The 16,316-nt window shown below is 39.8% G+C and overlaps 1 protein-coding gene across 3 annotated transcripts; it reads right to left on the bottom strand.

The window, feature by feature from the left end:
* Positions 1–11,537: 11,537 nt before the first annotated feature.
* sdf2l1 (stromal cell-derived factor 2-like 1) lies at positions 11,538–15,921 on the bottom strand. 3 transcript variants are annotated; one of them, XM_034691893.1, is made up of 3 exons: positions 15,848–15,921; positions 12,467–12,663; positions 11,538–12,342 (listed from the first exon to the last, which is right to left on the bottom strand). In XM_034691893.1, the coding sequence occupies exons 2-3, from the start codon at positions 12,524–12,526 to the stop codon at positions 12,064–12,066; spliced, it is 339 nt and encodes a 112-aa protein (XP_034547784.1). In that variant the 5' UTR covers positions 12,527–12,663; positions 15,848–15,921; the 3' UTR covers positions 11,538–12,063. The 3 variants fall into 3 exon arrangements, with proteins under 3 accessions (XP_034547784.1, XP_034547782.1, XP_034547781.1); XM_034691891.1 differs by lacking the exon at positions 15,848–15,921 and adding an exon at positions 15,726–15,839; XM_034691890.1 differs by lacking the exon at positions 15,848–15,921 and adding an exon at positions 15,627–15,709.
* Between the last annotated feature and the right edge of the window lie 395 nt (positions 15,922–16,316).

The following is a 16,316-nucleotide window of genomic DNA, read 5'->3' as shown; positions in this document are numbered from 1 at the left end:
TTTTTTCTGCAGTCCTTATAGTCCGTTGCAGTCTGTGTTTGTCTAGTTTGGTTGCAGAGCCAAACCAGACAGTGATGGAGGTACACAGAACAGACTGGATGATGGAGGTGTAGAACATGATCAGCAGCTCCTGGGGCAGGTTGAACTTCCTGAGCTGACGCAGGAAGTACATCCTCTGCTGGGCCTTTTTTCTGATTGTGTCTATGTGGGAGGTCCACCTCAGGTCCCGGGAAATAGTGGATCCCAGGAACCTGAAAGAGTCCACAGTGGACACAGTTCTGTTCAGGATGGTGAGGGGGGGGAGTGGGGGGGGGCTTCTCCTGAAGTCCACTGTCATCTCTACCGTCTTGAGCGGGTTCAGCTCCAGATGGTTCTGACTACACCAGAGAGCCAGCTGTTCCACCTCCTGTCTGTAAGCAGACTCGTCTCCGTCCTGGATGAGACCGATGACGGTGGTGTCGTCTGCAAACTTCAGGAGTTTCACCGAGGGGTCTCCTGAGGTGCAGTCATTGGTGTAGAGGGAGAAGAGCAGTGGGGAGAGAACACATCCCTGTGGGGCGCCAGTGCTGATGGTCCGGGTGCTGGATTTGATGCTCCCCAGCCTCACCTGCTGTCTCCTGTCCGTCAGGACAAGATTAATATCTCAATTAATCTTATGTATATGTTAGAGTCAGATGAATGTTAATATTTTAAAGCTTAAACAAATGAAATGTTATTTATAAACAACTATCTCAATGCGTCAAAATCCGCTTCAGAAACTGAAAATGTGCAAACAAGTTATTTGCCCTTGAATATTAACTTAAAATACACAGTATTTGTAAAACACTTCAGAAAATAAAGAAATTGAAGATCAATAACCCTCTTCCTATCTTCAACTACAGACTTTGTAGATTTATAATTTCACTTAAATAGAAGGTTAAATGAAATACATATTTTCCTTTTAATCTAACACCTTAAATGTGTCTAGAAACAGCAAGCGTCTTAGAATCACCTGAGCAATACACTTATAACACTGCTACTTTTCACAGTAAATTCCTGAGCAAACCTTTAACAAGACCTCTTCTTCAGACAACTTACAACTTATTCGTGTCCAAGACTTTTGAGACCTTTTCTTGAGTTGTTGCTCTTTGAAACTGTGTAAGACTTCTTACTTCTTTGTTTTTGAATCCATCATTAACTTGATCCTTTGAAGTTGAAGACGGCCGTTAATTGATGCTCACTTACGTCCTTAAACAGCGCGTGTTTTCACTGTAATTCCCTCCAAGCACAACAGACACAAGTGGCTTTCCTTTTACTGATTTATTTGCAGCTTTGTTTTCAAATACAACGTGAAAACACGTTGGCTGCATGCTATATTCAGGAGGTAACGACTTTCAAGCTTGTTCATGCTCCGTGCTCCTGTGCTGTGAAGCATGCACGTCAGAAGCCCTTCACTCACATGTATTTTTTTTAAAAAGCGCTTACTTCAAAATAAAACTACTGATATGCATGTGCATTATACACACAAATACAACCTAAATATAGAACTTTAACAAATTTTCTATTTGTAATACAAAAATACAAATATTATAAATAGAAAATTTTAATGAGAAACTTTTATGAGATTTTTTGGAATCTTTGCAAGATCCTGAAAAGTTAAGTGAGATCCTTAGAAACTTTTGCAAGATCCAAAGATACCTCTGTGTGAACTGCAACAGTGTTCTAGTTAACTGCACCGGTGTTAAAGTTAACTGCACTGGTGTGATAGCTAACTGCACCGATGTGATAGTCAAATGCACCCGTGTTAAAGTTAACTGCAACTGTGACAGTAAACTGCTCTAATGTGATAGTAAAATGCACCCTTGTTAAATTTAACTGCACCGATGTGACAGTTAACTGCACTGGTGTTATAGTTAACTGCACCGATGTGATAGTTAACTGCACTGATGTGACAATTAAACGCACCAGTTTGACAGTAAACTGCACCGATGTGATAGTTAACTGCACCAGTGTAATAGTTAACTGCACCGGTGTTATAGTTAACTGCACTGATGTGATAGTTAACTGTAATGATGTGACAATTAACTGCACCAGTTTGACAGTAAACTGCATCGATGTGATAGTTAACTGCACCAGTGTAATAGTTAACTGCACCAATGTGATAGTTAACTGCACCGGTGTTATAGTCAAATGCACCCGTGTTAAAGTTAACTGCAACTGTGACAGTAAACTGCTCTAATGTGATAGTTAAATGCACCTGTGTTAAAGTGAACTGCACCGATGTGACAGATAACTGCATTGGTGTTATAGTTAACTTCACCGATGTGATAGTTAACTGCACTGATGTGACAATTAAACGCACCAGTTTGACAGTAAACTGCACCGATGTGATAGTTAACTGCACCAGTGTAATAGTTAACTGCACCGGTGTTATAGTTAACTGCACCGATGTGATAGTTAACTGCACTGATGTGACAATTAACTGCACCAGTTTGACAGTAAACTGCACCGATGTGATAGTTAACTGCACCAGTGTAATAGTTAACTGCACCAATGTGATAGTTAACTGCACCGGTGTTATAGTTAACTGCACTGATGTGATAGTTAACTGCAATGATGTGACAATTAACTGCACCAGTTTGACAGTAAACTGCACTGATGTGATAGTTAACTGCACCAGTGTAATAGTTAACTGCACCAATGTGATAGTTAACTGCACTGGTGTTATAGTTAACTGCACTGATGTGATAGTTAACTGCACCTGTGTTAAAGTTAACTGCACCGATGTGACAGTTAACTGCACTGGTGTTATAGTTAACTGCACCGATGTGATAGTTAACTGCACTGATGTGACAATTAACTGCACCAGTTTGACAGTAAACTGCACCGATGTGATAGTTAACTGCACCAGTGTAATAGTTAACTGCACCAATGTGATAGTTAACTGCACCGGTGTTATAGTTAACTGCACTGATGTGATAGTTAACTGCACCAGCGTGATAGTTAACTGCAATTATGTGACAATTAACTGCACCAGTTTGACAGTAAACTGCACTGATGTGATAGTTAACTGCACCAGTGTAATAGTTAACTGCACCAATGTGATAGTTAACTGCACTGGTGTTATAGTTAACTGCACTGATGTGATAGTTAACTGCACCAGCGTGATAGTTAACTGCACCGATGTGATAGTTAACTGCACCAGCATGATAGTTAACTGCACCAGCGTGGTTGTTACTGCACTAGTGTGATGAGTAAACTGCACCGGTCTTATGGTTAAGTACTCATGGTTTTTTGGTGAACTGCTGATGGACATACAGCAGTGAACAGAGGTTTGAGACTGAGAACCTTTCATGCACACTCCTTACCTTAGTTCCCGTTGTCTGGTAGGAAAACATTCCATGCACCATGTGCTGCATTGAACTGATCTCTGTTGGTCAGTTGTCTTTATTTCAGCACTGCTTCCCAGGAGCCCTACTCACATGACAAGTGACAGCAGAACAATGATAAGATTAGTCACTGTTTCTTAACACCTCACTCTGCAGTGTGTGGCCAGCTGAGGCAGTTTCTCTGTCTGTTGTCGCCACCTGCTGGGAGGATGGAAAAGTGCAGCAGGCAGTGGAGTTTACTTTTGTTATATCTCGTTTTTTATACTTTAGCGGTTCTCATTCTAAACACAACAGATTGATCATTTGTCGAGGTGATTTTTGGCTTTGCTCTTGATTTTAAAGATCACAGGGGGGTAGATATTCAGTGTTTTTAAGAGTCAGATTTGAGCTTTAATTTAACTGAAAACAAATCAGACTCATGGTTTCCAGATAACTTCAGTCTCACTACTTTGAGAATAAAAATGTTGGGCTTTGGTTGTTTCTTACATTAGTGTAATGTATGTTTGGGGATGCTGTCAGTATAGTACACTTCATGAATGTGGAATATGATTAGACAAAGAGTTACACCTACATTTATTCAAATGATGCAAAAACCCACAAGTCTGCAAACAAAGAATGTAAAACCCATTGAATTTATTAAATTCTTCATTAAATTCTTCTTTATAAATCCTGTTGAATGTATAACCTGAAGTAACACTGCTCTATAAAGCTGTATCTACTATAAGTGAGTGAGTGGAATGCTGTTTGTTTGTTTGTTTGTTTGTTTGTTTGTTTGTTTGTTTGTTTGATAAAAAGCTTCATATAGATGAGCTACATACAATCCTGAGAAACTTTTGGAAGATCCTGAGAAATAAAAAAGAGATCCAGAGATACTTTCGAGACCACTGGATAGTTTTGCAAGATCTTGAAACTTTTGTCAGATCTTGAACTACCTTAGCAAGATCCCAAGAAACTTGTGTAGGATCCAAAGACATTTTTGCAAGATCCTGAATAAGTTATGTTAGATTCAGTGACATTTTTGTGAGATCCTGGAAAACTTTTGCAAGATCCCAAGATACCTTTGCAAGACCCTCAAAAACTATTCTAGATCCTGAGATTTGTTTGTGAGATCCTGAGTTATTTTTGTGAATCCCTGACTAACTTTTGCAAGATCATGAAATACTCTTTTTAAGAATCAAGAATCAAGCTTTTATGAGATCTTTGGAATCTTTTGATAGATAGATTATGTGATATGTTTTTTAATATGAGGATTCTTTTGACATACTAAAAATCTTTTTGCAAGACCTTGAAAAAGTTCAGTGAGATCCTCAGAAACTCTTGAAAGATTCAAAGACACCTTTGCTACCCCTTTTCCACAGAGGCAGTTTCAGGGCCGGTTTGGAGCCAGTGCTCCTTGAGAACCGATTTTTCATGTTTCGACTGTAAGTGAACCGGCTCCCGGCCAGGAAAAAACGGTTCCAGAGCAGCTCCAACTCTTTGCTGGTCTAGAACATAGACTGTAAAAAATATGGACGTAGTATCCGTGACGTCACCCATCTGTTCCTGAGAGCTGTTTTGAAGCAAATCGACGGCAGCAGCCATATTGGTAATGCGGAACTCAACTAGGCAGAGTGTGACGTAGTGTGAGTCTCTTAGCCAATGGCTGTGTGTTCCCGACCGGGAGTCACGTCAGTCATGTCCTTATTTGGGCAAAACTCATAATCTTTTTTTTTTTTGAACGTTTTTATTAGACTCAGCCAACATCACAAAGCAACAATGCAGCGATCAGACTCAGAGACAAAACAGATATAAACAAGATTTTTGAAAACACCTAGTCCATAGTCAGGAAGTAAAGACATGAATAAATAGATAGTACACAATTAAAAAATAAGTGAATACAAACATACAAAATAATAATAATATTAAGATTGTAATAATTAACACAAAATTAAAAAATATTGATAATAGTAATAATAACAACAATATAAATAATTGTATAAATAGTAATTAGGACAATAATAATAATAACAACAACAACAATAACAACAATAATAACAAAAAGAAATCTTCACAGTAAACTTCAAAGAAAATAATAATAATTCTGTATACCCCAAATCAGCCCATCAGAGAATTAGCCAAAAAGAAATGAAGCAACAGGCGCCCACCTTATCTGGAAAAGATCAGTTTTTAACTGTAATCTTGCAGTTATACTCTCCATATAAAAAATGTCCTTCAACTTGTTCTTCCAATGTGTGAAAAACTCATAATCTTAATATCTTCTTAACAGTCACGTTAGAAAAAAATTCACCCCCCGTACAGTGTGTGCCATTAGAGAGATTAGCGTTGTAGGGCCAAGCTGTTTTTTGAACCAGGCTGTAAACATGTTTATTAATGCTGCAAAGATCGTCTTTTTCCCATTCATGTCTATGTGGTTTCCGGTGTTTCTGCAGCCAGCCTCAAGCGGATTTTCGATGTATTGCAGTTTATATCACTTCCGCATTGGCTTCATCGTTTGAGACCGGAGTTTGCCGCTTGGTCTAGAACCACTAACAACTTACGTCAGGGGTGAGGGGCGGGGTTGCCGTGATCAAAAAAACACAAACCAAACGTGTTTCCTCCATTGTCCTGCAGCGAACAAATAAAAAAAGACTAATGGATTCCAAGGCAAAGCAGTGGTCTGCAGAGGAGACAAGCTGCCATCGTTGTTGTTGTGAAGGAAAGTTCAAACTAGTGCTGCTGGGAAAAGCAGTCATCTGATGTCATGACGTGTCTCTTCAACGGGCTCGAGTAGGCGGAAAAACAAACGGGTGCCGTGTTGGTTTGAGAGTTCAACCAGCTCCGAACCATCAAGAGCACCAGCCCGGAAACACAACCCGGCTCACGTTGGTCAATAAGATGTATGTGATTAAGAAAGCCAGGAGCAACACCAGCAAACATGCTATGTTGTCTGCCATCGTTGTTGTTGTGAGGGAAAGTTTGCGCTAGCGCTGCTGGGAAAAACGCTCACTTAGAAGTGACGTCATGATGTGGCTCTTCCACGGGCTCATGTGGGTGGAAAAACAAACTGGTGCTGAGTCAGGAACTACAACCAGGTTGGCGTTGGTCAAAAAGGGGAATGCCAGACCATTAAAAAGTTTGTCTAGATCCTGAGACTTTTTTTTTTTCACAGGATCCTAAGAAACTCTGTGAGGTCCTTATTTTTGTAAGATCCTGATATACTTTTGTGGGATCCGGACAACTAATTTCTCAAGAGCTTGAGAAATTATGTTAGATCCTTAAACTTAACTAGATCCATAGATGATTTTGTGAAACCTTAAAATGTTTAACAAGATTCTGAAATAGTGAAGGGAGATTGTGTGTGTTTTGAGTAGAGCTGGGCGATATTGAAAATTATGTTATCACTATAAAATATTTCATATCAGTCGATATCGATAATTAACCTGATAAATATTAAATCATTATTTCATTTAAATTTGAAGTCAGATTTTTGCTCCTGAGTGAAAGTTGAAGGAACCAGACAGTTCAATAGTTTGTATCTGGATTTAGTTTTCTGGTAGGCTTCTTGAATCCCTCATTTCTGACGGTGCTAAGTAAGTAAGATGTGTAAGTCTTCTTCAGTGTCGCTGTGTTTACATTTCGCTCTGAAAGTCTTTAAGCCTTGCCTACCTCTCATCCCGTGACATGATATGAAGTTAAGGTGTTAACTTAGATTCGGGAGCAGGACCACGCCTAAACCACACCCTCAATCACCTGACAAGCCTTCTTAAATGTAGCCAGCCTACTCCAACTGCTTGTCCGTGATTCTTCAACCCACCCTCCCTCACCTTACTCTACTGCACTTAACCTATTTCCTTGTCCTCTCGTACTCCACTCGTGCTCGCTCCTTCTATGCCCTGTCTACTTCCAGGTACAACCTGGGTCAAGATCAGCTCCGGCAGGATAACGCTGAGACGGAACCCCCATCCTGAGTCTCCTTCTGCTGGGCACACCACGCACAACTAATTCATTAAATGTTCAACTTATATCCTTGTGTGGCGTGGTCCTTGCTAGTGAATGGCTTTTCAATGCCGTCTTCTTCTTCTGTCTAATGTTGGGTGGCAACCATACATACTGCGTTTGAATTTAGTCTGTAGCATGACTCTTCTGTTGGATCTGGTCTGCAGGATGCTGGGTCAGACGTCACTGAATTTCCGGTTTCGAACAGCGCAAGTAAACAACGGCCAAGCTGATAGATAAACTGCTTCTTTAACATCACTGATGATTTAAAAAGTTAAGAAGTGGTTTATATGGAATTTAATAATTTACACAGCACATAAAAACTGAGAAGAGAAAAGAAAAAGCGGAACGAGCGCTGTGCATTGTGGGAAACAGTACGTAAGGCAGACTGGTCCAATGCATACTGTGACATTTGAATGGGACTGCGGTCAAACTTTAAAAAAGAAATACAGGTGGTAAGAATGTTTCTCTCATCCGTATGCTGTGGTGATATGTAGTTAGTATTTGACTGTTTTGTGTTCAAGGCCTCTTTTTTCAGAAGAGTTTCTTCTTCATTAGTTATTAGAGGTTAAAAAACGGGGATTTACATCCAGGTTTACTTTGATTGACAGCTGCTGTAGAGAGAAACTCCATAGGACCTCAGGATGCTACGCTGTAGGGCGGAGCTTGTTACCTTGGAAACTCAAATTCCCTACTGCTCAGACTCTGGCTGAGATTTACAAGATGGCAGCGTTCTTGAACGGGATATTTTGGCTTCAAAACCGTACAATGGGAAAAGGCGGAGCGACGCTGTCCATTATACATACAGTCTATGGTGGGAACTAGCATTTAAGGCTGATGACTAGCACCCCATCCTTTTCCAGTGGTGTGGGATGTGTAATTACATGTTTATGTATATCTACCTTTTATTGAACATTTGTCAAATTTATATTGAGAAAAATTATATCATGAGAATTATCGTTATCGAATTGTCGCCCAGCCCTAGTCTTGGGATCAAGAGTTTATTTGACCAAGAAGGATTTCCTTAAATCCCCATCTCTGTTGGGACTCTGTACACACCTTTACTCTACTCTGTTTGTAGGGCGTCTGAAAGGCACTGAATAAAGTCATTATTGTTGTTATTAGAACTCCTCATCAGAAACTCTCTGCTCATTGACTCTATCAGTGTTTTTCTTAAAGACAGTGATCATTGTTTGCTGTATTTATTACAGAATTAAAAGACAATATCCATGGATGTTATATGTTGTGGATCATGGCATATGTTGTGGATCATGGCATGGATTGGCTGACAGTTATATGGAGTCTGACAAGGTGGAAGATGGGACCTGGCTTCAAATCACTGTTGAGAAGTGTAATAGTATGATACACGGTTTCCATCCAGGTTTTTTGAACTGTTTTTATTTTTACTTCATTATTTAAACTGAGCTCAGAAACAAAAGCATCATCATGTTGCAGGACATGACAGGCGGAGTCAAAAACGGCATCCTCACATCCTCACATCATCATCATCATCATCATCACCTTTCAAAGTGTTGGCTCCAAACAGCCTACATTTCATCTTTTTAAAAAACATCTGTATACAGCGTGCAGTTCTCCAGTTCCTCTCACTCTGAACTCAGAACTCATTGTGTGTCACATGATCAGAGGACTTATTCAGATTTATTTTCCATATTAGCACACGTGAAAAATGAGTTCAAAGCTCAAAAGCATCCATCATATTTTCTTTTTTTTAAATAGAAACCCGACAACAGGAATAAAAAGAGAAACGTCTTCACGTTGTCTTCCCTTCATATGCACAGTCACATCTGTAAAAAGCTTTCTGTCACACAGGGGAGAGAGGTGCAGAGGAGGACACCTGGGTCATACATGGTGGAGCGTCTGGACTGGGTGGGCTGTCAGGTTCATCTGCTGGACTCCTGAGTTACAACTTATAAAAGGTGGTTTATGTAACCGATTATAAATATGACTTTTCATTTAGTCCTCAAGCATCTGCTTTGCATGCTCAGGCGCCTAATAAAAGTTATATAATATCCAATTAGACCATGAATGCATCAGGAATACAGGAGACAGGCTAGTCTTAAGGCTGATTTATACTTCTGCATCTCCCCTACACAGCAGAGGCTGACGTGGACATGAGCACCACATACTTGTGCGTCGATGTGTCAGTGTCTCGCAGCAATTCTCTGCTGAAACTCTTGAGGACAGTGTGGTCTCTCTGATAGCCGGTCGCCTGAGTGTGTTATGTTAATCTACAGCTGATACATGTTGCTGTTTATCATACAGACATGATTACATGAAGAATAGAGAGGAGGAGACGGAATACTCGCCCAATGAGCGGCAGATGAGCGGGGATCCCGGAAGTGCTGTAAATGTGAAAAATACAAGCCTCCGAGCGGACCGATCATAGGGCTTGCGGTCCACGACCATTCTACGGGTAGTTACATTTTGGAAGCCTCTGGGCAGCTACACGGACCTCCGGTGTAGGCTACGTCGTCGATTCGACTCAGAAGTATAAATCAGCCTTTAAGGATAGCGTCCGCATCAAGGGGACCAAAGAGCGAGCGTACCAAGCTGCAACCTCTGTTGTTGGACATGAAGCAGCAGGAACCTGCAGTTCCTCCAGTGTCCACTAGAGTGTGTCTCCTGCAGAGAGTCAGTCCCCATAGAGCCCCATGTTAAAATGTTACAGCAGAAATAAGACCTACCTTTTTAGTCTTGCTTTTAACTAAGTTTTATTTATATTCCTAACAGTTTTATCTATTTTTTTATTGTTTTATTATCTATTTCAAATTTAGTCACTTTTATTCTACTTTATTTGTTTATTTACTTATTCATTTATTTTAAGTCTCACATCTTATTTTCTTTTAATGGTTTAATATTTTAGTCTTTTATTATCTTAGAAATGTATTTTACTTTGGTGATTTGAATTTCCTGTTTTGAGTTTTAACATCTTATTTTACCTCCAGTGTTTCCTCATTAAGATAACATGAGAGCGTTTCCTCAGTTCGTTCAGCAAATTATTTAGATTTATTTTTTATTTTTTTATTGTTTTTATTACTATTGTTGCATATTGTGTTGTTAACCTTAGGATTGTGGGGTGGGTTTGGGGTCGGGGCTGGGGCTGGGATCTTTTTCTTAATTTATTCTATTTTAAGTAGTTTTTCTTGTACAGCACTTTGTGTTACAATGTCATTGTATGAAAAGCGCTTTATAAATAAAGTCTGATTGATTGATTGATTGATTGATTGATAAACATGTTTACAGCCTGGTACAGAAACAGTTAGGGTCTATGCAGCTCATTTCTCTCTTCATGACAACTGAACGGCTGTTTTTTGTATCAGTCATGAATCAGAACGAAGTCAGTGTGAAGAGTTTTTATCTGACACTGACGCCTCTTCATGACCTGCAGAGTGAAATGATCACTTCTTTATACTGAGAGTTAGTGTTTTTGTTCAGGTCAGATTCTCTGTGAACGAAGCTGAGTGACTCTCCGTCCCTCCCCCTGACGTGTCCCTGTTCACACCATAGACTGTATAAATAATGGATGTAGTATCCGTGACGTCACCCATCTGTTCCTGAGAGCTGTTTGGAAGCCGATCACCGACAGGAGCCATATTCGAGATGTTGAACTCAACCTAACGTAGTGTGAGGTAAAGAGGCGGGGTTTGAGCCTCCTAGCCAACAGCCATGTGTTCCCGCCTGTTGATCAAGTCAGTCATCAAAGCTGTCGTCTTTGATGAACATTTCTTTTCTATATATATTCTTGTTGAAATTCTTGTTCTGTACACCTTTTCTTTTGCTGCTGTAACTCCATGAATTTCCCTGTTGTGGGACGAATAAAGGAGTATCTTATCTTATCTTATCTTATCTTATTACTTCCGCATTGGACTCGTATTTTTTAACCGGAGGTCGCCACTTGTAAGAGACACATCTTTAACACAGAGCGCGATGGTGCTCATGGGAAATGTAGTCACTGTGGCTTTAAGGCTCAGAGTTGTGCAGAGTTAGGGGCTCTTTGCTGGTTTCGAAAATGATTGAGAGTTGGTCTGAGTCAGCGTTTCAGTAACGGGACCTCTATCTTTGTGCTTTAAGACACTCCTTCAGAAACCACTGGGTGACCCAACCCGTGAGTCCTTTAAACACAGCGCCTCTCTGCACGCCTCTGATGTTGACAGAAATGAGATTGAGCTGTTATTGATTCTTAATCTTTGGGGTTTAATGATTAGAATAAGAGAAGAAACGTCATCATGGGTCACCAGGTTGGTTCAAAGCCCTGGATTAAGACTTAAAAAGGAAATGCAGAGAAACATTTGACAAAGATTAAAGAAGAGACGATAATAAAGAAGAGTTTGATGTCAAAGGTTACAGTTTGGATAGAGAAGGTCATGGTGAGGTCGACGTTAACTAGTGGTTTAAAAAGGAGAGGACTTGGTCTCTTGGCGAGGGTCCTTCTCACCACCAGGGAACATCACCTGACGTCATGTGCACATGTAAGAATAAAGGGACCTGCAGCGTCAATGTGGGGATGGAGCGGCGTGTTTGAAGTGTCGGGAGTGAGAGTGGTCGTACGTTTCATCTCAGCCAGTGAGGCAGGTCACCCTGAGTTCCTCCTGTGTTCACAGAGCAGTCTTCAGTCAGTTTTTACATCGTTAGGTCCGGACGTGCTTTGACCCACCACAGGCCGCGGAGGTCAAGTGCTCCGTGTCCCCTGGTGATGATGTCAGAGCTCGTCGTGGCGCAGCGGCTCCTGGCTGGGCTGGATGAACACGCCCTCCATGGAGCGCCACCAGTTGTGCTGGTTGGCGGCGCTCATGCCGTGCACCTCCCGCTGCCCGCGGATCGGGTGTCCGTACTGCTCGCCCGTCACGCTCAGGTAGGCGTCAGTGCCCACGTGTTTGAAACGCACGGACTCGTCTCGCTCCCAGTGCACGCCGTCGCACTGCACCATCCACACGTCCAGGTCGTCACCCTCGCCGTTCTCTCCAAAGGCGCTGACCTCCTGAGGATGACCACAGAGACAGAACAATTTCACAACAGATCAGAGAGCTCCACTGACCTGTTCATCTGTGTGTGTGTGTGTGTGTGTGTGTGTGTGTGTGTGTGTGTGTGTTCTCCTGTCTGACCTGGTTGTTAGACAGCGGCGAGCTGAAGTGGTGTGAGTGCAGGTTTCGGCCCGTCTTCATGTGTGTGATGCGGATGGTCTGACCACACTTGACGGCAACTCCTCTCTGACACGGACGATTCGGCTTCCCCCGAATCTGCCAGTAACTGTTGGAGTCGTCTGCAATCTCTACTCCAGTGACGGACTGCTGCCCACTGCCTACACACACACACACACACACACACACACACACAAACACACAGACACAAACACAGAGAGAGTTAGGTATCTTAAAGAGTTCATTGGCCCTATTCCCCCTCTAGAACACTACGCTCCCAACATGCAGGCCTGCTGGTCCTACCTAAAGTCTCTAAAAGTAGAATTGGAGGTAGAACCTTCAGTTATCAGGCCCCTCCCAGTCAGGGTCCGGGAGGCAGACACCCTCTCTACTTTTAAGAGTAGGCTTCAAACTTTCCTTTTTGATAGAGCTTAAAGTTAGAGCTGGATCAGGCTTGGACCAGCTCTTAGTTATGCTGCTATAGGCTTAGACTGCCGGGGGAACTGACACACTGACACACTGGGATCCATAGACCTTTCTGGAGTCCCTGAGCTCCCTTGTCTCGTAGGTTCCTCTGAGCTGCCATAGACGTCCTCCTGCTGTGGACGTTCCAGACTCCAGCTGATACGGACGTGCTGGACTCCAGCGGCAACAGCTTCTACTACTCGTCTCATCACTATCACCGCTCCCTCTCTCTCTCATTCTCCTCTATCTGTCTTTCCAGACCCAACTCGGTCGAGGCGGATGGTTATCTAACATGAGTCTGGTCCTGCTCGAGGTTTCTGCCTGTTAAAGGAAGTTTGTCCTCTCCGCTGTAACTAGCTAAATACTGTGAGGTGCAATGCTCATGGTGGATTAAGGTGGGGTCAGACTGAGTCTTATCCTGTCTCGGTGTTGGGTCTCTGTTCATAATTTGACATAGAGTGGTCTAGACCTGCTCTGTCTGTAAAAGAGCCTTGAGATAACATTTGTTGTGATTTGGCGCTATACAAATAAAGATTGATTGATTGAATGTCAAAGGATGTTTGTTTGATATTTTGTTGATATGTTGGTTGATAAGAGGACGTGATCATACTCTGACTATAAACATTAGGCAACTATTTCACCTCACAACAGATTCAGATTCATCCGTCCTCTCTTGTCTCCTCCTCACAATGAAAACCATGTTCTCTGTTCTCTGTAAGGTGAGATGAGCCGGAATGATCTCTCAGGAGAATCACAGCACAATACTTCCTGCAGAAAGCCCTGAAGTGAAACCTCTCTGGTTACCAGCCTGAACTCAGCGTCATTTCAGAGGTGAAGAGACTGAAGGGAGAAACTATGAGGGAGACGAGAACAAGAGAGGTGACGGGCAAAACGCTGGACAATAGTTAACCACAGAGCGGCCTTTAGCTCTGGGGCCCTGTTTGTAAAGTTGTGCACACTGAAAATTACAGCAACAATTCTCCACATTTAGCTCCAAAACGTCATAAAAATGTAGTGTCACTTCTTTATCACATGTAGGGCAATATTTGTGATCTTCTTCATATTTAATTTTGTTGTGAAAAATATATTTAAGTTACAATCCCTGTTAAATCCAATTCTTAAATATAAATCTAAATGTTACATATCTATCTAAATGTTAAATCTAAATGTTAAATATGAATATAAATGTTAAATATTTGTTAAATGTTGCTCTGCGATCCTAAATATTTAGCTAATATGCAAATTCACACTGTCGCCTAGCGGAAATACCAAAATAAAAGCTTCATAAAGCGAAACATATTTTCCAACCATAGTCTTTCAGTACTGACTCCTACAGGTTACTAGCCGGACTGCCCACCGTGAAAAAATGTTAAGTTGTCTGTAAGTCTGTATCACTTCATGAAGCTAAATCTTTAGGATCGCAGAGCAAAAATTAACATTTATGTTTAACATTTAGCATTTAACATTTATATTTAACATTTAAATCTATATTAACATTAAGATAAAAAATTCATATGTTTATTGAAGATTTATATTTAACATTTATATTTAACAATAAACATTTATGTTTTTATTTTTCATTTATATTTAACATTTAGATTTAACAATAAACATTTAAATTTATATTTAACATTTATATTTAACAATAAACATTTACATTTTTATTTCACATTTATATTTAACATTTAGATTTAACAATCAACATTTATATTTTCATTTATATTTATGTTTAACATTTAGATTTAACAATCAACATTTAGAATAATATTTAACATTTAATTTAATATTTAGATTAAAAAAATCAACATTTTGATTTTTATTTAACATTTATATTGAACAATCAACATTTAGAGTAATATTTAACATTTAATTTAATATTTAGATTTAAAAAAAATCAACATTTAGATTTTTATTTAACATTTATATTTAACAATCAACATTTACATTTTTATTTAACATTTAGATATAACAATCAACATTTACATTTTTATTTCACATTTATATTTAACATTTATATTTAACAATCAAAAATTAGAGTAATATTTAACATTTAATTTAATATTTAGATTAAAAAAATCAACATTTAGATTTTTATTTAACATTTAGAAATAACAATCAACATTTAGAGTAATATTTAACATTTAATTTAATATTTAGATTAAAAAAAAATCAACATTTAGATTTTTATTTAACATTTAGATTTAACAATCAACATTTAGATTTTTATTTAACATTTAGATTTAACAATCAACATTTTTATTTTTATTTTACATTTAGATTTAATATTTAGCATTTGGATTTAACAGTGATTGTAACTTAAATATATTTTTCAGGACAAAATTAAACGTGAAGAAGATCATTACTATTTCTCTAAATGTGATAAAAAAGTGACTTTTATAAATTCACTCTACATTTTTATGACGTTTGGAGCTAACTGTGGAGAATTGTTGCTGTTATTTTCAGTGTACACAACTTCACAAGAGGCGCCACATACACATACTTCCCTCGTTCACTGAAGGGGAGCTTCAAACTGTAGAGACATGTTTTTAAGAAACAATACGACCAAATGTTACTTCAAGGTTTGTAAAGGTACTCTAGTTCATTTCAAACACCAGAGAAAACTCACAACATGAAAAACACAGATAGCTAGCTGGCCTACCTCTGCAGACATACAGAGGAGAGACGAGAGACAGACTTCTTCTGTTTCTGTGGATTGATCTGAACATTAAAGATCAAACTCTGTATTTTACAGACTGACCTGCTGGTGACGGGCGGTACATTCAGAGTGAAAGAACAACTACTCTTCATGTGTCAGCTGTTTAAGCTGCTGTATTTCACTGCAGCTCTACGCTGAGCTCGTCTTACTTTCAGTCTCAGTACCTGAAACAGTGAACACCTCTTCTCATCAGAGGCAGAACACACTACACACAGATGAGTGTGTGAATTACTGCAGCTGCATCAGATACAATAAAACTAATGACAGCAAGAGTCAGGTCGCTGCAACAACCACAACCAGAAAGAGATGGTACAGGAAGTCAGAGCAGGGTCCTTTCAAAATAATGCTCCTGAACATAAGTAGAGACTTAAGACTATTGTGAGGAAAGCTTTAGCAGTAAATGTTAACAGGACGAGGTGGTAAGGAGAGAAACTGGTTCAAAGATCATTTCCAGTTTCAGTGCATTCGTCTTTTACACCAGCTGAAACCAAATACTGTATTTATCAGTGAATGTGACTCGGCTGAATCCTGGGACATGTTGGGCCGGGGAAGCTGTAACATTAAACCATTTAAAACAATAAGACAATCTTTTTATCATACTGCACACGTTTTGAACCTGCAGTAAGCAATATG

This window comes from Notolabrus celidotus, chromosome 9 (assembly GCF_009762535.1).
Source record: "Notolabrus celidotus isolate fNotCel1 chromosome 9, fNotCel1.pri, whole genome shotgun sequence".
In the NCBI taxonomy this organism is placed as follows: Eukaryota; Metazoa; Chordata; class Actinopteri; order Labriformes; family Labridae; genus Notolabrus; species Notolabrus celidotus.
The sequence above is the reverse complement of the archived record's forward strand: the minus strand, read 5'-3'. Positions and strand labels throughout refer to the sequence as shown.

Coding starts and splice junctions, on each gene's coding strand:
- sdf2l1 (XM_034691890.1), bottom strand. CDS start 15,693: ATGTTCAGATCAATCCACAGAAACAGAAGAAGTCTGTCTCTCGTCTCT. Junction 12,664..15,626: donor TCCTCTGTATGTCTGCAGAG/GTAGGCCAGCTA, acceptor GTGTGTGTGTAG/GCAGTGGGCAGCAGTCCGTC. Junction 12,343..12,466: donor CGCCGCTGTCTAACAACCAG/GTCAGACAGGAG, acceptor GGTCATCCTCAG/GAGGTCAGCGCCTTTGGAGA.